This window comes from Paroedura picta, chromosome 5 (assembly GCF_049243985.1).
Source record: "Paroedura picta isolate Pp20150507F chromosome 5, Ppicta_v3.0, whole genome shotgun sequence".
Taxonomy (NCBI): domain Eukaryota; kingdom Metazoa; phylum Chordata; class Lepidosauria; order Squamata; family Gekkonidae; genus Paroedura; species Paroedura picta.
In genome coordinates, this window is record NC_135373.1 from 16,874,000 (window position 1) to 16,896,204 (window position 22,205).

At 49.8% G+C, this 22,205-nt stretch overlaps 2 protein-coding genes across 2 annotated transcripts in view; both read left to right on the forward strand.

Annotated features, from left to right (window-relative positions):
- The first annotated feature begins 1,413 nt into the window (after positions 1–1,413).
- LOC143837164 (uncharacterized) lies at positions 1,414–15,594 on the forward strand. The gene is made up of 4 exons (XM_077336691.1): positions 1,414–1,690; positions 9,858–9,944; positions 13,211–13,285; positions 15,436–15,594. Exons 1-4 carry the CDS (start codon positions 1,618–1,620, stop codon positions 15,561–15,563), a joined length of 363 nt encoding a protein of 120 aa, XP_077192806.1. The 5' UTR covers positions 1,414–1,617; the 3' UTR covers positions 15,564–15,594.
- A 1,137-nt stretch (positions 15,595–16,731) lies between these two features.
- The window catches only part of LIPE (lipase E, hormone sensitive type), a 34,007-nt gene continuing 28,533 nt past the window's right edge, over positions 16,732–22,205 (forward strand). The window contains 1 exon segment of the mRNA XM_077336690.1: positions 16,732–17,113. Coding sequence (XP_077192805.1) covers positions 16,798–17,113 — 316 coding nt within the window. The 5' untranslated portion in view covers positions 16,732–16,797.

A 22,205-nucleotide genomic window follows, 5' to 3' on the forward strand; every position in this document is an offset into this window, starting at 1 on the left:
TAAAAAGGTTAAGGTTCTTCATTTAGATAGAAAAAAATCATACGAATCACTATAGGATAGGGGAGACTTGTCTTGGCAGTAGCAGATGTGAACAAGATCTGGGGGTCCTAGTAGACCAGAGACTGAATATGAATCAGCAGTGTGACTCGGTGGCTAAAAAGGCAAACAGGATTTGGGGCTGTATCAAAAGAAGTATAGTGTCCAGATCATGTGAGGTGATGTTGGCATTTTACTCCACTCATGTAAGACCTCACTGGGAGTACTGTGTTCAGTTTTGGGCAACACAACTAAAGAAAGTTTCAGAGAAACTGGAGCATGTCCAGAGGAGTGCTACAAAGATGGTGAAGGGTTTGGAGGCCAAGTCGTATGAGGAAAGGCTGAGGGAGCTTGGTCTGTTTAGCCTGGAGTGAAGGCGAGTAAGAGGTGATATGATAACCATCTTTAAATACTTGAGGAGCTGCCATATAGAAGATGGAGCAGAGTTGTTTTCTGTTGCCCCAGAGGGGCCCAATCCAGGTGCACCCAGATTAGCCCATGGAGCGTGTCCGGCCAGAAGTAGAGGCCAGACAGCCAGAAACGGATTCCAGACACGTTCTTCCCCCAGTGTCTCTACTGAAATAGTAGAGCCACTAAGTGGTAAGGATGTTTTGTAATGTCTTAATGTAATTAATGTATTTTAATCATGTTGTTAGTGGCCCCAAGACTCCAAGAGAGGGACGAGATATAAATTAAATTATTATTATTAATAATAATAGTAACAATAATACAGCATCGTCCTGCACATGCGTCTTGCAGAACTCCCTTGACCAGACCTGAGGAGAGATCTTGTCGATCCATTTTACGCTTGCCTGTTCTCCTGATTGTCATCCCTTTTGTCCTTGCAATTCAAGTCACTAACCACCAAATGGCTTGCCACAACATCTTATTTATCCAACTGCCACTTTCATCCCCAGGCCGTATCCCTGGTGCATGGGGGGGGGGGGGGGGACAGGAGCCAAATGGAGCTTTTGCACAGCAGGGGTTCTGACCAGCCCTTGGAGATCTAATTGGCCCTGTCGATTTTAAAAAGTGCTTAGTGTAGTGGTTAGGAGTGCGGACTTCTAATCTGGCGAGCCGGGTTTGATTCCTCACTCCCCCACATGCAACCAGCTGGGAGACCTTGGGCTCGCCAGCTTTTGATAAAGCTGTTCTGACTGAGCAGTGATATCAGGGCTCTCTTAGCCTCACCTCTCTCACAGGGTACCTGCTGTGGGGAGAGGAAAGGGAAAGCGAATGTAAGCTGCCTTGAGACTCCTTCAGGAAGAGTAAAGTGGCATATAAAAACCAACTCTTCTTCTTCTTTTGGCAGCAGATGCTGTTGCAGCACAATGGAATCTCCCTTGTTTGAGGACAAGATTTGCAAGAGCTCCTCAAACAAAGCCAAGCAGGTCCTGTTACAAGGAAGCCATTCTGCACCAGTGCCCCCGGAGGACTGCCCCGAGACGATCCCTTTTTCTGTCCCACTCTCAGCCTTCCCAGAAATGATATCAGGAGAAGACGAAGGAGGTGGCAGGGGGGGAACGGCCGCTGATCATAAAAGGTTGGTGGTGAGAGCCCTGGCACGACACGGCCACTAACATGGAAAGAGTCCTCCTCTGGCTGCTGCTGCTGCTGTCCTTCTCCGTCTCTTGCTTCTCAGCCGGAGAGAAAGGTGAGCGAGAACAAAGAGGTCGGCTCAGGAGGTATCGCCTTCAAGAGCCAGCATAGTTTCGCAGTAGTCTGATCTGGAGAACCAGGGTTGATTCCCCACTCTTCCCCCATACGCAGCCAAGTTGTGGGCCTTGGGCCAGTCACAGTTTTGTTAGAGCTGTTCTTGAGGAGCAGTTCTCTCAGAGTTCTCTTGGCCCATCCACCTTGCAGGGTAGGTTTTGTAAATTGCTTTGGGATTCCTTTACTTCAGCGGTCCACAACCTGGGGGTCGGGACCCCTTTGTGGGTCGAACGACCCTTTCACAGGGTCGTGGCAGGGCAAGCAGCTTGGCTGGGTGGGGGGGCGCCACCACTGTTGCTGCTCCTCCTGCAGGCAGCCTTGCGGGGTAGATCGAGATAGAGTGCTCATCTGTCTGGAGCAGCAGAAAAGAGTGAGCTCAGCATGGTGGGACAAGAGGCAGAACTGAACTGAGAAACCCCGGAAAAAAGCAAATTTATATACAATCATGAACAGTAGATTTTCATGCCATGGGCCAGTTTCGGTTTAATTTCTATTAAAGAACACTTGCATAATTTTATGGTTGGGGGTCACCACGACGTGAGGAACTGTATTAAAGGGTCACGGCATTAGGAAGGTTGAGAACCACTGCTTTAGATAGTGAAAAGCAGGGTACAAAACCCCCAGCTTTTCATGTTACAGTCTTCCTGGCTTGCAGACAATTAGCCGGGGAGGGAACAGTATCTTTGCTTTACCCCGGCAGAACAGGACTGTAAAGTTAACTGCAGGATTGGGACCGGCTGAGGAAATACCCTTTTCACTCCTAATGTGAACCTCTTCTTGTACAGACTTGCCTGGACATTCAGGCCACTGTCCTTCAGGTGAATGAACAAAAGTCCACTACAGACAGGGCCTTTCCCCTGGTGGGCTCTTCCTTGTGAAATTCCCCTGCTGCCGACTCTTTTGAATTTTAGGCACGTTTAGTTGGAGAAGGGCACACCTGGTCTAGGCTTGCTTTTTGTTGATTCATCTTGCTGGCTTTTCAACTTTCCTTTTCCTGATGCGGTTCTGTTCATTTGTATTTTAGCCAGGCTCCTTGACCACCACTTGTTGCCATTTTAATAGCTGCTTTTAATATCCCTGTGTTTAAAAACAAATATTGTGGTTAATTTCTACCAACCCACCCCCAAAACCAGTTATTTATTATTGTATCCTGTATTATTTTACTGAGAACTAGATTCAAAGCCCGTTCCGAAGAATGAGCTTTGAAGGCCCCCCCTCCCCGCCGCCGCAGCCAGCCAGGACACCCGGCACTGTGGCTTCCCGGGCCCTCCGAGGACGGCTGCTGCCTCTGTGAGGCGGCAGGCCTGCTTGGCGGGCCCAGCAGAAGCCATCCCCGCCCCCCCCACCGATGCCGCGGCTTTCCCTGGCCCCTCTGAGCAGGCTCAGATCACAATGGTAATGCAGCTGGCATTCTACCACCTTCGTCAAGCCAAACTACTAGCACCCTACTTGGCCCCGGATCACCTAGCCTCAGGGATCCACATGAGGAAGTCACCTCTGGACTGGACTTCTGGAACTTGCTCTACGCAGGCCTGCCCTTGGCTTTGATCCGGAAACTGCAACTGGTCCAGAACGGAGCTGCCAGGGCAACGCCTCAGAGGTCCCACATCCTCCAGCAGCTGCACTGAAAATACATAACAAGAACAGATGTATTCTTAAACAGAGTTATTGTTAACTGATACCTATAGAGTAAGAAAAACACGCCTCTTCTTAGGAATGTACTGTGAAACTGGTTAGCCCCAGTCCCCATGGCAGCCATTTTATGGTTGCATCCAGCACCCTGGGTCAGAACACCAAACACGCTCAGAGTCTCGAAAAGGGCAGACACAGATTGAACATGTGAAGGGGAATAACCTCTTCTCAGATTCTGTGGTCTCAAGGAGTACATGTGGTAGGGAGTGTCAGACGCACAGGAAACTCACAACAAAACTTATTCAAAAGAAAATAGTTTTATTGATTAGCACTATACGCATTGGACTGAAAGTCAAATCTGACTCGAAGCCAGATTTGCCTCAGCTTATCAATACATTTCTCCCGCCCAAAACTTGACAGTTCCCAAGGAGGGGGGTTAGTGAGAAAAGACATATGTGAAACAACAACAGGATTCCAAACTCCCATCCTTGAGAGAAGTGACAACAACCCTGTGAGCCCATAACAAGATAAGGTTAAAATAACATCACTATTCTATTTTATTGCTTACAAACTACAAGGCCGGGGCTAGCAGGCGCCAGGTCCAATTAAACAATATAACTGACATGGAGGAACTCAGGCTAATTTATGACAGAGATTCTATAATCCTGACATCCCTCCGCATTAAAACTAACTTCACTCCCCCACCTAGCCGGCATCTACCGGGCGAGGACAATCAGGAAATGCTCGATGGAAAGCCCGGAGAAGGCGGGGTGCCTTCACATTCCCTGCCTCCACCCACTCTTTGTCCCCCGAGGGGAAATCTTTCCAATCGACCAGATATTGAAGGCGACCCTTGTGTAAACGAGAGTCTAAAATTTGGTTGACTTCATAGTGGGTGTCTTTGTCGATGTAAATTGGCACAGGCTGGTCTGGAGGAGGGTGCCACTCGTCTGGGACCGGAGCTCTTCGCAGCAGGCTGGAATGAAAAACCGGATGCACATTCCTATAAGTCTTTGGTAAAGCTAGCTCAACAGTCACAGTATTAATCAGTTTTACCACCTTAAATGGCCCCACGTATTTAGGGCCAAGTTTCTTTGATTTCTGCTGGCACCTCAGGTTCTTAGTAGACAAATAGGCCAGGTCTCCCACTTTCCAATCAGGTGCAGGTACTCTTTTCTTATCTGCTTGAGCTTTATAGGCTTGCTTTGCCTCCTTGAGGCTAGCCACAATTTCTGGCCAACCTGAACTGATGGTCGATACCCATTTATTTATGTCAGGAGTCTCAGTGGAGCTGAGTTCCCATGTGGGGGCTGTTGCCAAATCAGTCCCATACACTACTTTGAATGGTGATACCCCCGTTGAGGCATGAACCCCATTGTTGTAGGCAAATTCAGCCAGCGGTAATAAAGAGACCCAATTGTCCTGCTGGTGATTGATGAAACAACGCAAGTACTGTTCCAGGATTTGGTTTACCCTTTCGGTCTGACCATTTGATTCAGGGTGATAGCCCGAAGTGAGGGCTTGCTCCACCCCCAATAGTCTCAGGAGTTCCCTCCAAAACTTGGAAACGAACTGGGGGCCCCGATCCGTCAGGACACGTGTCGGGATCCCGTGCAGACGTACCACGTGTTCAATGAAAAGAGAAGCCAATTTTGGTGCTGAAGGCACTCCCGTGCAGGGAATGAAGTGAGCCTGTTTAGAAAAAGCATCCACTACCACCCATATGACGGTGTTCCCGTGGCTGGGAGGGAGGTCCGTAATAAAGTCCATAGTGACATCTGTCCATGGACGAGAGGGGGTGGGCTGTGGTTGCAATAGCCCCTTTTTCTTGCCCCCAACCGGTTTTGAGGCAATACAAATAGGGCATCCCTGCACATATTTCTCCACATCTTTGCGCAGGGACGGCCACCAATACTGTCTCCTGACTAGGTGCAGAGTTTTCACGAAACCAAAGTGGCCAGCAGTTTTTGCGTCGTGGCAAAGTTTCAAAACTTTTCCCCTGGCCGCCACAGGAACAAAGAGTCTCTCGCCCTTAAAAAAGAGCCCCCCTTTCTCAGTCAGATCAGGGCGGAGGGAGCCAAACTCCGGATCTTGTGACATCTGCTTCTGGACCCAGCCCCCTGGGATGGGCGTAACAGTCTTTACGTGGCTGCGCGTCACGGCGGCCATCCCTAGTTGGGCGGGGGTGAAAACGGTGTCTACCAATGGGTCTCGTTTGCTGTTGTACTGGGGCAGGCGTGATAATGCATCTGCCAAAAAGTTCATTTTACCCGGCAGATGCTTTAGGGAGAAGTTGAAACGGGCGAAAAACTCCGCCCAACGCATTTGCTTGGCGGAAAGCGATCGGGGCTGCTTGAGTGCCTGAAGGTTTTTATGATCCGTCCAGACTACAAATGGGATCGCGGACCCCTCTAGCCAATGCCTCCAGGTGGAAAGGGCCAATTTTACTGCGGCCGCCTCCTTCTCCCAAATTGCCCAATTTCGCTCTGCACCCGAGAATTTCTTTGACAGATAGGCCAGCGGGTGTAATTTCCCGTCCTCCCCCTCTTGGAGGATCACGGCCCCCATTGCTACGTCCGAGGAGTCTACTTGTACAGTAAATTGCTTAGAAGGGTCAGCATGGGCCAGTACTGGTTCGGACGTAAACAACAACTTCAGTTTGTCAAATGCGTCTTGACAGGGGGGAGTCCACAAAAGGGGCGTCCCCGGGCGGCTCGCCGTTTTTCCCCCTTGTTTGGTTTTCAACAAGTCAGTGAGGGGCAACGCCACTTTGGCAAAATTGGGAATGAAAGTCCTGTAAAAATTAGCGAATCCTAAGAAACTTTGCAGTTGCCTCCTGGTGCGGGGAGGTTCCCAAGCCAGCAAGTCGCGCACCTTGCCAGGGTCCATCTCAATCCCAGCCTGGGAGACACGGAACCCCAAAAACTCCACCGCATCGCGGTGGAACTCACATTTAGACAGTTTAGCAAACAATTGGTGCTTCCGCAAGCGGTTGAGCACTTCGCGCACCAGATCAGCATGACTCTCAACATTCTCTGAATACACAAGAATATCATCAATGTAAACCATCACCCCCTGGTACAATAAATCATGCATAATTTCATTAATCATATTCATGAACACGCCCGGAGCGCCGGCGAGGCCGAACGGCATTACAGTGTACTCAAACTGCCCCAAGGGGGTATTAAAAGCCGTTAGATATTCGTGCCCCTTCTTGATCCGAACTCGGTAATAGGCTTCCCTCAAATCCAATTTCGTAAAAATTCGTGCCTTCCCCAAGTGGCCCAACAAGTCTTTTATCAGGGGGAGCGGGTAGGCATTGCAGGTGGAGACCGCGTTCAACCCACGGTAGTCAGTACACAAACGTAGCGAACCGTCCTTCTTTTTTACAAAAAGGACCGGGGCCGCCAATGAAGATGTGGCCGGTCTAATAAAACCCCTCGCCAGGTTCTTATCCAAAAATTCCCTAAGCTCCGCCATTTCCCGGGGGCTCATGGAATAAAGTTTGGCTTTGGGGAGTGGTTCCCCTTTCTTCAATTCAATGGCACAGTCAGTTTTACGGTGGGGAGGAAGTTGGTTGCACTCCACCTCCGCGAACACATCAGCATAGTCCCGATACTCAGGAGGGAGCGCTGCCCCCCCCCGATCCCAAAGCGGCCACAATCCCCGTGCGTGGGGGATCCCGCGGTCGAGCGTGCTGCTCGCAGACGGGAGAGGTAAAGTCCACAGTCCCTTCTTTCCACTTCACTAGGGGGTCATGTTCCTTCAGCCAATCCAACCCCAACACACAAGGGAAGGCAGACTGAGGGGCTACCAAAGGCTGGATTTGCTCCCAATGTTTTTTTATGTCCAAGTCCATTGGGCGCGTTTTCGCCGTGGCCTCCCCTCCGGGAGCACATTTCCCATCTAATTGGGTGATTGGCAAGGGTTCCCTCAGCGGCACCTTTCCCACCCCCAAAGTCTCGGCCAGTGCCGGGCTCACTAGGGATTGGGTGCACCCCGAGTCCACGATACACCGGACTCCCACTGTTTTCCCGGACTTGGGGTTGGAGAGCTTGGCAGGTAGGAGTAGCAAGGGGGAATCACTCACCACGCGTTTGCCCCTGTTGGCGGCCTGCTGGCGGGGCGCCTTTACAGCAGACCGTCCTCGTTTCCCGACTGCTCCTCGGCTTGATCCTCGTCCTCCAGCCCGCTTCCCTCCTCCGAGTCGTCCACTGCTGGCACGGCAGCCACTGGCACCAGGAGAGACTTGGCACTTTTCTTTGGAGTGGTTTTCTTGGCGGGCTGGGCTTTCGGTGGGGCGCTGCTCACGGCCCTCGGGGCCGCTGCTGCTTTTGTCGGGCAGTGTGCGAGAAAGTGCCCCGCTTGGCCGCAACCCAAGCACAGCCCCTTTTCCATGCGCCGGGTGCGCTCAGACGGCTCCAACTTGGCTCGGGGCTTGACTTTCGCCGGGGTGGAAGTTTTCGCCACGGTTTTGCCTGCCAGGACCTGCACCATCGAAGCTCGCTCCAATCGATTTTCCATCTCCCCAGCCAATTGGACCCACCCTTCAACTGTAAGCGGGTCTTCCAGGAGGAGGCATTTGTCAGCCAGGGTAGGATTGAGGCCCCCCACAAACGACAGCACGCGTTGGGGTTCCGTCCAGTCCGGCACCGAGGAAGCCAGCTCTTTAAACTCCCGGGCGTACTCGACCACTGACAACTTCCCTTGCCGGTGAGCCCTGAGTTTTTTCTCCGCAGTCTCTCGTTCGAACGGTTCCACGTACATCTGGCGCAGGGCTCTCATAAAATGGTTGTAGTCACGGATGGCTTGGGGGTGATAACGGTACAAGTCCACGAACCATTTGGCCGCTTTACCTTCTAGGGCTTGACCCACGAAACGCACTTTCTCAGCGTCGTCCTGGAAAGTGAACCCCATTTCCATCATGTAGGCCTGGAGATGCACCAGAAACGTAGGAAAATCGGAGGGGTCCCCGGAAAACTTAGCCTTGAATTTATAGGTGCTCCGCATCTCCACACCACGGAGGTGGGCAGGTAGGCGCCCTGGGCCCCAATCCGCCGGTGCCGGGGCCGGTACTAGGGGTCTTGCACCACGGCCGATGCCTCGTCCTCTCCCCGCCGCCACTCTGGCTCGTTCCGCTGCCCGTGCCGCCTCTGCTGCTCGCGCTGCCGCTCGCGCCGCTTCGCGTGCCGCTGCTGCCGCCGCCGCCTCGGCTCCCGCAACGTCCGCCGCGGCCGCCGCCGCTGCTGCATCCTCGCCTCCGTCCGCGCCGTCCCCTCCGGCTCCATCGCCGCCCGCGCCGCCTTCGTTCTCTCGCTCCTCGTCCTCGCCTTCTCGTTCTCTCTGCGCTCTCGCTCGAGCCTCTGCCTCCGCCTCGATTTCCAGCTGCGCCCTGGCCCTGGCCAACGCCTCAGCATCCGCTGCTGCTTGCGTGTCCGCCATGCCGTGTTCCCGCAGTGCAAGCCCGCCATTCGCTCTTCGCAGGCTGGTATCGTGCGCACCACCACCAAGCACTTCCTTCAGCAGGCGTTGCGTTCGGCGCTTCTCCTCCGGATCCAGCCGACCCGAAAGATCCTGCAGCCAGTTAGTCACCCTGTCCAGCTTGTACTGCAAGTCCTGTGTCTCACCCACAGGCTCCAGCGCGTAGCTAGGCAGTCCCAGGTGCTCCGGCCACCTCTCATCCCCAGTAGGGCGGTCGTATCTAGACAATCGCCTGCGCTGGGTGACGTGTCGTTCCAAAAATTCCTCGGGCCCCGGGGTTGTCCCCGAGATTGCCCGCATCATGCCCGAGCTGTGCGGGCCGGCACCCGCGCCGTCGCCCTGGGAGAGGTCCCAATCCAGGCCCTCTCCCTGCTCAGAAAAAGTATGTCCCTCGCCCTGCATTTTGCAGGTGAAAGGAGTTGTGAGATTTGACTTGATGTCAGACGCACAGGAAACTCACAACAAAACTTATTCAAAAGAAAATAGTTTTATTGATTAGCACTATACGCATTGGACTGAAAGTCAAATCTGACTCGAAGCCAGATTTGCCTCAGCTTATCAATACATTTCTCCCGCCCAAAACTTGACAGTTCCCAAGGAGGGGGGTTAGTGAGAAAAGACATATGTGAAACAACAACAGGATTCCAAACTCCCATCCTTGAGAGAAGTGACAACAACCCTGTGAGCCCATAACAAGATAAGGTTAAAATAACATCACTATTCTATTTTATTGCTTACAAACTACAAGGCCGGGGCTAGCAGGCGCCAGGTCCAATTAAACAATATAACTGACATGGAGGAACTCAGGCTAATTTATGACAGAGATTCTACAATCCTGACAGGGAGGCTGGCTTATTCTCCCGGGCATTTCTGTCCAGGCCCTCTTAAATGTTGTCAGATCAGGAAGGCATCTGTTTTCTGCTAGCTCTGGAAAACACTTTGTATGCGTGTCTTTGTGGCTCCTGCTGCTAACTGATCCACTCTTTCCGGAGCAGATCGAGGATTCCAAGTTGGCCAATCAGAGGGAAATCCCAGCAGACATGAAACAATCGGAGATGGGAGTAAGCTGTGCCTATGCTCAGGTGAGTGCTGCTCCACTTCCGACAGCCAAGGCACAAAGCTCCGAGGCAGAAACTCTGGTTTTGCTTTCCATTGCAGAAACAGGTCTGGTTTCTTTTCCAGCTGAGGTTGCCCTCCAAAATGTCCCTCTTGCATGGCATCAAGTTCTCCAGTCTGATGTTTCCTCAGACAGGGTAAACATTGATTCTAGCAAGGTGGCATATTTCTTTGTATCCCACTTTCCTGCAAAGAGTTTGGGTGCTGTTTCTTCCTTCCTAGTTTTATCACAATCTTGTGAGGTCAGGGAACTGGGAAGGAAGCCACTGGAGCAAGGCCATCTGGAGATGCCATATTAAGGAGGGGATTCTAACTCAAACCTCTCCTACTCAGACACTAAACACACTGAGTGGTGTAGTGCAGGGGTAATCAACCTGTGGTCCTCCAGATGTTCATGGACTACAATTCCCATGAGCCCCTGCCAGCATTCACTGGCAGGGGCTCATGGGAATTGTAGTCCATGGACATCTGGAGGGCTGCAGTTTGACTACTCCTGCCATAGAGTCGGGGAAGCAGGAGTCCTAGAGTGGTGTCACATCTTTGCAGAGTTCTGCACCAAACTAGACCCTGCCACCAGACCTGATGACCCTGTTGGGAATAAGGTTGCCAACCTCCAGGTGGTATCCAGAGACCACCCAATCTGACAATTGATCTCCAGGCAACCAAGATTAGTTCCCCTGGAGAAAATGGCTGTTTTTGAGGGTGGACCTTGTGACATTGTATCCTTCTGACGGCTCTCCCGAAACCCTGTCCTCCCCAGGCGCCACCTCCAAAATCTCCAGGTTTGGGGTTTGGAGACCAGGACATATGAGGAAAGGTTGAGAGAGCTTGAGACTACAGGTTGACTTCAGAGCAGCTGCTTCTAATCTGGTGAGCCGTCTGATTCCCTGCTCTTCCACATGCAGTCAGCTGGATGAACTTGGGCTCGTCACAGTCCTGATAGTACTGTTCTCGCAGAACAGTCCTGTCAGAGCTCTCTCAGGTTGTCTGTTGTGGGGAGAGGAAGGGAAAAGCGATTGTAAGCCGCTGTGAGACTCCTTCAGGCAGTGAAAAGTGGGGTGTAAAAAACAATTCTTCTTTTCACTGGGTGCTCTTTGTGTATGTCACCTTTTTATTTCAGTTATTTGTTCCATTTATATACCGCCCTCCCACCGAGCTGTTCAGGGCAATGTACAAAGCAAGTAATAGGGCACTGGGGGACCGGTATGGTGTATCAAATGTTACAGTATAAGAAACAGACTTCTAAGGATTCTTCAAACTTCAGTTGGTTCTTTAATGCCCAGAATAGTAAACAGATCCCAAATGTGTGGCTTTTTCAAGGGGCATAAATTTCAAAGTTTTCAATAGGAAGCTTCAGTTTAGAGAAACAGTCTCTTAACAGAGAGTAAGGCTATTCTAGCAACCTCTACTCCTACTCAGGGCAGTGTACAGCATGTATTAAACAACTAAAATAAAATTTAAAACAGTTAATAACATGAAAACCACTTAAAGCAGCATCCGTAACCAGCATCCACATCAGTTGTCAGCATTATTTCTAACAGACTATCAATAGGCCTTTCCAGATTAAGATGTTTTTGTGGAGGTTTATTTGTTTGCTTGTTTATTTACCAGTTATGGGGACCCACTGATGGTCTCATCCACAAATCCGATGTTAGCTTGGAAAAGGGGAAAAAACATTAAAGAGCTTATCAGGCCTATGCCTGTCAGAGCTCACGTCCTCTTTACCTAAGGGGAACCACAAATGTGGTAAATGCTCCGTGTACAGATACTTACAGGAGATTGATGTTTATAATCACACCAATGGCTTTAGGGTTAACATTAATAACTTCATCATGTGTGACACTAAAAATGTTATTTATGTTATTTTATGTGAATGTAATTCGGCTTATGTTGGCATTTCTACAAGAGCTTTGAAAATTAGAATCCAGGAACATCGATGTTGTATCAGAAACCATAGTAGGGACACTCCGTTGGTCCATCTCTGGATAGAAAAACAACACAATGTGGATATACAAACATGTCTTCAACAAACAGAGACTTTTTAAATTTTAGTGTGGATACAATAACCCTGAAAGGTCTGAATTCCAACATGGACTTTACTTGTTTTCTGCAATAAATAAATAAATAAATAAATAAATAAATAAATAAATAAATAAATAAATAAATAAATAAATAAATAAATAAATAAATATATATATATATATATATATATATATATATATATATATATATATATATATATATATATATATATATATATATATATATATATATATATATATATATGAATATGTTTGTCTACTGACTTGCCCTTTAATTCGCACTAATTGGCAACACCTGCGTAATTAAGGTGTTTTTTTAAAACATGGACTGGGGATAATAGTAGCTGGGCACGTAGGAGTAAAATTGCCTCAAGATGGAGAGCTTAAAGAAGAAGAAGAAGAGTTGGTTCTTATATGCCGCTTTTCCCTACCCGAAGGTGGCTCCAAGCGGCTTACAGTCGCCTTCCCATTCCTCTCCCCACAACAGACACCCTGTGGGGTGGGTGAGGCTGAGAGAGCCCTGATATCACTGCTCGGTCAGAACAGTTTTATCAGCGCTGTGGCGAGCCCAAGGTCACGCAGCTGACTGCACGTGGGGGAGCGCAGAATCGAACCTGGCATGCCAGATTAGAAGTCTGCACTCCTAACCACTGCACCAAGCTGTCTCTCTTAAAGCTGGGAGATACGTCTTAATTGATATATTACTGTTAAATGGATTACAGGTATGTTGGCAAATGGATCTAGTTTGGTTTGTATTATTTTGTACATTTCATGATATCTTGTTAATTATTATGAAACCATTTTGTTGTAGACTCTGCAGTGGCAATCATTGAAGAAGTATTTGAAAACGGGGGAAAATATACCTAGGAGCCCATTCGGATTGCCCAGAAGTTTATTATTTATTTATTTATTTATTTATTTATTTATTTATTTAATTTCTATATCGCCCTTCCATATGGCTCAGGGCAGTTTACATACAACATGGGGGATACATGGAACGGAAGTTATATGATTTATACACCAAACAAGAGTGGCTATGAGACTTTTCATTTTGGCCTGCTGATTTTGTTTTTCTCCTATCTCTAACATTCAGAAATCAACGGTGTAGTTCCTTTTCATTGAATTCATCCCCAAATCCTGACATGCACCCAGCTTAGTATGTATACCCTGACAGGTTGGTGTCATTTTAGGGTCACAGAGGCTTCAGAAACAGAAGAAACATGGCCATGTGTGTCCCTGTGACCAATTCATCATGCCTCGGTCAGGTAAGAAAAATGCTACCAAGCATCCTAAACAAATGCTTGATGGGGTCAGTGTTACACTTCTGCCCATGACCGGCGTTGCCCTCCTACCCTGTTTTCTACTCCCACATGTGTCCCTGCATCCTCCTTCCATTTTCAAGCTTCCTAATGCCCATGCTCAGTTCCCCGCACCATTGGAACGCCCTTTCCCCAACAGCACTGGCCAGACAATTCAGCTAGAAGCACTGCTATTATGTGCCACCTTATGCCCTTCCTCAGTGATGGTAGGGAGCACCAGCAGTGTGGAGTGGAGGTCAGAGGCAGTGGGCCACTGCAGTGGGCCCTAATGCTTTTGTCATGCCCCCCCCCCCATTCCTGGCTCCATGTAATTTATCAGGGAGTCACTTCTGACTAGGTTCTCTGGTATTTTCCATAGGCCCCCTGGCTTTCCTCCACCCCCTCCTTGCTCCATGGGTTCTCTGATCTCATGGCAGTATTCTTTATAGTCTAATAAAACAAAATCAGAGTCCAGTGGCACCTTTAAGACCAACAAAGATTTTTTTATTGGTATTAAAGGTACCAATAGATTCTGATTTTATTTTATTGTGCTGCTTCAAACCAACAGGGCTATCCATTTGAATCTTTCTTTATAGCCTGTTATCTTTATGCCTAGGCCGAAAAAAGTGAATGACCTTGTTGCTCTGTAACACCCAGGTGTCAAAATACTGAAATGCTTTCACTTTGCCTTTATGATTAAAAAGCCTTTTCCCTGGGAATGCATTTTGGCTTGCAAAATACCAATGGAAATAAGGCTATATGTATCCTGACTTTGCCATTAAACCTCATTTTTAGCAATGCATTCCTGTTGGGCTGAAAGCCCATATTCATCTATATCTATATAATTATAATAAAACAGCGTAAGGACTTTTCTCAAGAACCGTCCACGTCTGTTTTTCGTGGTTCCTCGGATGTGCTTCAATAGGTCGTAACAGCTTTGAATTCCTGGCAGTTGCTACAATCAGCTCTGAAAAGACCAAAATGCCACAGGGATCTCAGAGCCCCAGATTCTTGACACATCTTTATCTGAGTCTTATGCAAATCACCACCATCCCTGCAGGGAATGGGAGGGAATGCTGGCTCCTCCAAGACTCATTTCGTGTGCATTTTTGCCAGTCTGTAGCTGCCTATAGCCATTGTAAAAGGGTCCCTTTGATTTTTGACTCAACATGGGTCAACGAGGAAGGATATAGGGATATGAGGTATTGGGGTTGGGTAGCGGAGGAGACCCATGAGAGAAACACAAGGAGAAGACAGAGGAGATGGAGGAGATCTGGGGTTTTTTTTGTACTCTGCTTTTTACAACCCAAAGGAGTCTCAAAGCGGCTTACAATGGCCTTTCCTTTCTCTCTCCACAACAGACACCCAGTAAAGTAGGTGAGGCTGAGAGAGAGAATTAAGACTGGCCTGAGGTCACCCTGCTGACTGCATGAGGAGGAGGGGATCAAACCTGGTTTTCCAGATTAGAGGTTGCTGCTCTTAACCACTAAACCACTTAACCACTACACCAAGCTGGCTCTTGTGTCCTGGCAAAGCAGAATCCATGGGAAGTGCATTTTGTCTGTGTTCCTCACATGGTAGTTTCCCCCTCATACTTGGGTTGACTGATTTGTCTTACAAGGAAAAGAATTATCTGGCTTAAAAAAAGAGGCCCAAGAATTAAAAGCCATAGAGCAGGGGTGGGCAAACTGTGGCCCTCCAGATGTCCAACTGTGGCCCTCCAGATGCCCATGGTCTACAATTCTCATGAGTCCCTGCCAGCATTCGCTGGCAGGGGCTCATGGGAATTGTAGACCATGGACATCTGTAGGGCCACAGTTTGCCCACCCATGCCATAGAGGGTTACCAACTCTGGGATGGGAAATTCCTGGAGAGCTGGGGATAGAGACTGGGAAGGTGAGAGACCTCAGTGGAGTTATCATGCTCTGAAGTAGTCATTTTATCCGAAGGAACTGATCTGTGTCCTCTGGAACTCAGCTGCCATGCCAGTCTATCTTGGACTCACCTGGAGACCCACAGTACAGTTCTTCTTTGTAAGCGACAGAAAGGAGATAACACCTGGCACCAGAAGAGAAAAAAATGGTTTGAGTCAGTTTCTTCTTTCCCCTTTTCCCCAGGACGCCACCACCGCCACACCCACCACAAGAATCGGGAACTTCCTCACCACCGGAAGCACAAGTGCCGGGATTTCCAGAGCAACTGCAAACATCGGAAACTCATGAAGGGGCTTCAGATCCCACTGTAGCTCTCAATAAAGCTCGTCCACCCGTTTCCTACTTTTGGGGTTGCGTTATGTCTGGAAAACGTGTCGAACGTGAACAGTCAAATTTGGAACTGATTCTAAAACTCTAGTTCAACCCTAGGCGGCTACAGGCCTGTAGGTAAAACCTCCCGTCCTCGGCCACCTGTAAAATGGGACTATGCCCTTGAGCTGCCTACTCTGGGTAGGGGTATTCCTTGAGATTTGGAAGTGAGCCCTGGGGAGGGCAGGGTGTGGGGGCAAACTCAGCAGGGATGGGATGGCACTGAGTTACCCTTTTGAGCAGGGGTATTCAAACTGCGGCCCTCCAGATGTCCATGGACTACAATTCCCAGGAGCCCCTGCCAGCATTTGCTGGCAGGGGCTGGCAGGGGCTCCTGGGAATTGTAGTCCATGGACATCTGGAGGGCCGCAGTTTGAATACCCCTGCTCTAGGGCAGGCATTTTCTCCTGGGGAACTGGTCTCCATGATCTGGAAGAATAAAAATGCTAGGGGATCACCAAGCCCAGCCTGGAGTTTGGTAACCCAGGAAGCACACTACATAAACTGCAAGCATCAATCTTTGGCGGCATATGCATTAGGCGTATGCCAGGAAATACCGGGAGATTTGGGGGCGGAGCCTGGAGGAGGGCGGGTTCAACGCCATAGAGTCCACCTTCCGAGGCAGCCGTTAGGTGAACTGAGTTCTGTGCTTGGAGTTGTGCAATTGGGAGATGTCCAGCCACTACCTGGCGGCTGGCAGCTCTATTTATGCACGCAGCGCCGGCCTTAAACCGCTTGTCTTATCCTGAGGTTTAAAAGTTCATTCAAAGAGGCTGAGCGCTGGAGGAAGTGAATCTTCCACTTGCTTCTGTTGCGCGACGGCGTTGGCAATCGAAGCCTCTCCAGCCCGAGCTGGAAGCGGCTCTCTTTGGGCTGCACGGGGGCGTCCCTCTTCTACAGGGCTAAAGGAGGGGGGGGGGTTCCCTGCATACAGTGACCCATTCATTATGCACGCATTGGTTAATGCACTTTCAATTAACATTAGAGGTGGATTTTCCTGTTACGTGCAAAAGCACATGGAAAGTGCATTATCCAACATGTGCCTAAAGGGTGCGTGCAAGCAAACGTGCCCCGGATTGCAACCTTGCAGCGCGATCCGGTGCACTTCTTCAGAGCTGCGAATCCCATCGGAGCCAACCTTCCGCTTCAACGCGCGTTACTTCCCAGTAGACCCAAATGGACACGTGCGTATTAAAAGCCAAGAAGGAAGGGGGAGAAAGTCCCCCAGACGTCGTCCTCCCCGCTGGCTCCATTCCAGAGAGCGCGGGCCCTTTAAGGCCGGCAGGGGAAGGCGGAAGCGAGAGCCAGGACGCGGTTGCCAGGACAACCCCGCCTCCGATGACGTTGCAACGGACCATCCCACCGGCTCCGCCCTCGCCCCATTGGCGCGCGCCGGTCATGTGGCGCCTGCGAGCGCTCGATCCCAGACGGAAGCCGGTTTGGAGGGGGGTCGCCTGGAGGGCGGCAGGCGAAGAAGGTGGAGCCCGGCTGGGTGAGTGCGAGAGGGGCTCCCCCTGCGGAGATGAGGCGGTTCCATTGGAGAAGGAGGGGGGCAGAAGGTGGGCTTCCCCTTTTTTCCGCCCTCCAGGCAGGATGGAGGCTTGTATTAAATCAGAAGAGCCCCACCCGCCGGAAAAAAAAACCGCCCGTATATCTGCATGGCATTTATTTCTGACACTTCCGTCTTCAGAAGAGGCTCGGGGCTGTTCCGCTTTTAATCTTTACAACAGCCTTTTGAGGTAGGCTGTCGGATAGAACGGATCCCTAGTGAGTTTCGTGGCTGAGGGCGGGATTCAAACCCAGGTTTTGGGTAGAATTCCGTGTGTGTGTGTTTGGGGGGGGGGAAGGTCCCCGTCCCCGCTCCCTCCCAGCAGCTGTTTGGGGAACGATAAGATGGGGAGGGGGCTGGAGTAATTGAAGGTTGCTGGACTCTGGTTGTCAGCGCTGTGGTTACTGAGCGACGCTCCCCCTCTGAGGATGGCAAGGGGGTGCCTGAAACCGTTGGGGCTTCACAACTCCCCCCCCCCCCCAATCATCTGTCAGTGCTTTGCAGGGTCAGCCTTCGACCCCCCCCCCCCACTGCCAATGGCCCTGGGCAAGGTAACTTTTCACAGCTTTGGACATGACGTTGGCACCTTTCGTTTTGCCCTGGGGCTGTGCTCATGAATGAATGCCTGGGTGTCTCGTCTGCATGCAATCCCAAGTTATTTCGCCTCATCACATTCTCTTGCTACCTTCTCCTGGGATGCAATCTCTCCTGCCAGCTGGTAGCCTCCATTTGCTGCTTTGTAATGAACTGTCCACAGCCCTGGTTCTGTCACCCCCCATACAAATGAAATGAGCATTAGTTAATAAACTTTTGTCAATCTGTGTGGTGTAGTGTCCCCAAATTCATCCTCTCTACAGTTTCTCACTAGTTTTCATATCTTGTTTATATAATTGGGCATTTGGGATGGAGAAGTCCATCTAGTGCAGGGGTAGTCGAACTGCGGCCCTCCAGATGTCCATGGACTACAATTCCTATGAGCCTCTGCCAGCATCCATGGACATCTGGAGGGCCGCAGTTCGACTACCCCTGATGTAGTGGTTCTGTTCAGGAATCCCCATGAGGACTGTGCTGCCTTCCCACAACTTTTTGGGCATTCCCCCCAATAATTTTTAGGAAGTTGGCTGGACCAGATGGGCTTTTCTGATGGGCCGTGCAGATTTTTTTAAAGTGTTGCTTTGGTGGTGGCTGCCACAGCAGAACAAAGATCTTCACTCTGTGACCAAATGTAAGTTATGGAAGGCATTTTGGGGCTGCGCCCAGCACACCAAGTAAGGTGCTTGCAGGCTCAAGAAAGTTGGGAACTGATGTTCTATTTCATTCACCCTGTTGAATGGTGGGGTAGGAGCCTTTGATCACTGACATAGTTTTATTTCTCCTATGTTTTTGTGAACTGCAACTGAATTCCAGGGGATTGATTGGCTGTTTTGGCAGAGAATTATCATTGGCTCTATTTGGATGTGTGACAGTTTACTAATTTAACATAATTAATTTTTGCTATATATTCCCACTGTCATGTAGGGAGTTCTTAGTCTGAAGAAGAGTGCTTGCACTCGAAAGCTCATGCCTTGAATAAATCTTTGTTGGTCTTAAAGGTGCTACTTTTATTGTGCTACTTCAGACCAACACGGCTACCCATTTGAACCTGTTTCCTTCCGGCATCCTAGAATAGTGAACGGGTTATTCCACTGCTAGGAATCCATATATATCCATAACCTTTGGGGAGGGCGGTATAAAAATTTGAATAAATAAATAAATATTAAGAGATGCAGTGGGGAATGTTTCTCTAGGTCAGGAATCCTCAGCCTTTTTGAGCTTGCTAGCAGATTTAGGATTCTGACAGGGTCTGGTGGGTGCTGCAACAAAATGGCTGCCTAAAGAATTGGAGCCCCAAATTGTTTGGCGCAGCTTAACTTCAGTCACACAGTGCAGATACTTGTACTGTGGAGGCAGCTGCTTCCAGGAGGATGTTGTGGTTAAAGACCGGTGGCTTCTAGTCTGGTTAGCCAGGCTTGATTCCTCGCTTCACCTCCACATGCAGGCAGCTGGGTGACCTTGGACTAATCGTAGGCCTGATGGTGCCATTCTCATAGAGCAGTCCTGTCAGAGCTCTCTCAGCCTTACCTCCCTCAAAGGGTGTTTGTTGTGGGGAAAGGAAGGGAAGGCGATTGTAAGCTGCTTTGAGTCTCCTTCGGACAGTGAAAAGAGAGGTACAAAAACCAACTCTTCTTCAAAGCAGTCTTCTAAAAGTTCTACACAGCCAATCAGAAACCTTGCTGTATGTGCACCACCCTGAGCTGGTGTCCGAAGGGCAGTCTAGACATTTTATTATTATTATTTCTAAAAGCACTTGGTAAGCACCATGTTTGGGATCATTGTTTTAGACCAACCCTTCGTAGTGCTAGGAAAACCCCTTAGCTGTATTATCAGCAGTACAGGTTGTCTGTTGCTGTCCCCCCCCCCCCCAGTCTCCATTACCCAACCATCAGCCACCATGGCTGACAACTTGATCTTCTAGTCCTGCAAGTTCATTTTGCTCCGCTTCCTAGCAGTTCAGCTTGCTTCTTCGCTAGTTGATTGTTTTGTGAGGTGTGCTCGAAACAGGGTTGCGTTGATGGCAGAAAGTAACTGAGGTGAGACATTGGCAGCTGGGTTTATTTCTCTCCTGGTTTCCAGCAGTGAGACATAAGAACATGAGAAAAGCAATGTGGGATCAGGCCAATGGCCCATCCTGTCCAAAACTCTGTGGTCACAGCCCAGAAGGTCCACAAGCCAAGTGAAAACTCCAGAAGCCCTTACACTGTTGCCCCCCAAGCCCCAAGAGTACAGAGCATCCCTGCCCCAAACAGACCTTGTGGCTAAAAGCCACGGATGGACTAAAAGCCACGGACTAAAAGCCACGGATGGACCTCTGCTCCAAATGCTTCTCTAGTCCCCTCTTCAAGCTGTCCAAGCTTGTAGGCACCACCATTTCCTACAGCAGTGAGTTCCACACGTTTATTACTCTCTTGGTGGACTTTGTTTGATCTATTCGAAGCCTAATGCTCATTCCTTTTATGGAGCGCTCACCAATTCTTGACATTCTCAGTCCCAGTACTCGATGAATCCTGGAGCCCTTCCTTCCGTGTGGTCCAAATGCAATCCTGTGAACATGTCTAATAGGCCAACTCTGTTGCGCTTTGCTCTTTGAAGGGTCCCTCCCATGATGGCAGGCGAGGCCCTGATCCAGCAGTGTCTGCCTGGAAAAGCAGCTCAGACTCGGTGGCTGTTTCCTGGAGGAGTACTCGCCATCATTGCCTGCTAGACGAGTCCGGCATAATTGCAGAGCAGGAGTGAAGAGAGAAGCAACAGTTGAGGCAGGAGTTCAAATTTCACCTCAGCCTGGACAAGGGGCTGATCTTGCAGCCTTGGCTCTTCATCTGTGATCTGAGGAGGCCAATGCTTCCCTGACCTGGATGGGCCAGGCTAACCCAATCTTGTAAGATCATGGAAGCTTAGCAAGGTCGGTCCTCATGAGTATTCGTGGGGGGAGACCACCAGGGAAGCATCTGGGTGCTTTTGGAAGATGCTGTCCTTGGTGGCTTCATAGAATCCTAGAGTTGGAAGGGGACCTTCAGGGTCATTTAGTCCAACCCCTACACAATACAGGAACTCACAGCTCCCTGCCCACCCACAGTGATCTCAATGTCATGTCTGTTAAAGAGACAATAAAGTTTTATAAAGTTATGAACCTTTGATTTATAAGTGTTTTTATTGGTTGACATTCGTACACTGGCAAGATTTGCTGGATTATGGTTTTGTAAGTTGTATGGGTCTTGTAGCTGGCTTGGAGCTGTGTTTTAATAAATCTAATCTAAATCACTCTTATAAATTTGGTACCTTGTTTCCTGCCCTACCCTGGATAGCCCAGGGAAGACTGATGCTGCCAGATCACAGTGGCTAGGCAGGGCAGACCCGGCTAATATTGGATGGGAGACCTCCAGGGATTTGGCGAGGAGTTCCTCCTAGGGACACTAGGGAGACAGGCAATGGCAAACCATCTCCAAGCGTCCCTTGCGTAGCTGCCTGACAACCCGCAGATGCTACAAATGAACCCCTTGCTTCTGTGTTTCCTGGCAGCTACAATGATAGCTGAGATCCAACTGATAGCGCTTGCTCCTGTCATTTTGAGGCAGAGATTCCCCTTTGGCATTTCTCCTTTTTGCCCTGACTGGATGGCCTGGTCTGGTCAAAGCTAAATAGAATCAGCCCTAGTGAGGGCTTGGAAGTAGGGTTGTGCACTTTGGCGTCCGAAGCGCTTTGGACACCGAAGCACCAAACCCTACTTGGAAGTGAGACCACCAAGAAAGCCCACGGCCACCAAGGAGCGTCTCTTGCCTGGGAAAGCCGACAGGTCGCTGTAAGATGGATATGACATGACCTCACTTTTTTTTGCCAACACAGTGCCTCCCTCCCAGGGATGTTGTAAGTAGAAAGAAGTGTGAAGCATTGGAAGTCGTGGCAGTGATTCTGATGATAAGTCCTCCCCCGTGGAAGCTCATGCAGGCATCAGACATTGTTAATAAGTCGACCCGAATCATGGCCTTGGCTCGGTGTTGCCAAACTGTCAAATTGGAGGCAGTTGTGCAACCGCACACTTTCTTTCCTCGGCAAAATCCCTGGCCTCCCGGCAGTTTCCACTTAACAGCCAGGGCAGGGAGTGGTTGGCATCTCAGCTGGCAAGCTACAAAGGAATCTGTGTTATGAATAATGAGTGCCTGGCAGTGCCAGGAATCGCTGGGGGAACAGCCAGGCGTCCTTGCCGCATGACGCTTGTTAATCTTAATTCTAGTGGGCACCAGCCTGTTGATGTTCTTCTTGTTTTCTCTCCCGCTCTCGCTCTTTTCCTCTCTTGGTCATCATTGTTTTCGTCCTGGAATCCAAGGTATCCGGGCAAAGAGTTGAGAGGGGTAGGTCAGGCGAAGGTGCGAGTCTGCCTTCCGCCAATCCTGGAGCGGAGGGCCCTAGCGTGATGTGGAGGCCAGACCTCTGAAGCCAC

Bases quoted from the DNA above. Each gene is read 5' to 3' on its own strand.
- LOC143837164 (XM_077336691.1), top strand. From the start codon at position 1,618: ATGGAAAGAGTCCTCCTCTGGCTGCTGCTGCTGCTGTCCTTCTCCGTC. The intron at 1,691-9,857 runs GTGAGCGAGAAC...TTTCCGGAGCAG, and splicing joins CTTCTCAGCCGGAGAGAAAG to ATCGAGGATTCCAAGTTGGC. The intron at 13,286-15,435 runs GTAAGAAAAATG...CCTTTTCCCCAG, and splicing joins ATTCATCATGCCTCGGTCAG to GACGCCACCACCGCCACACC.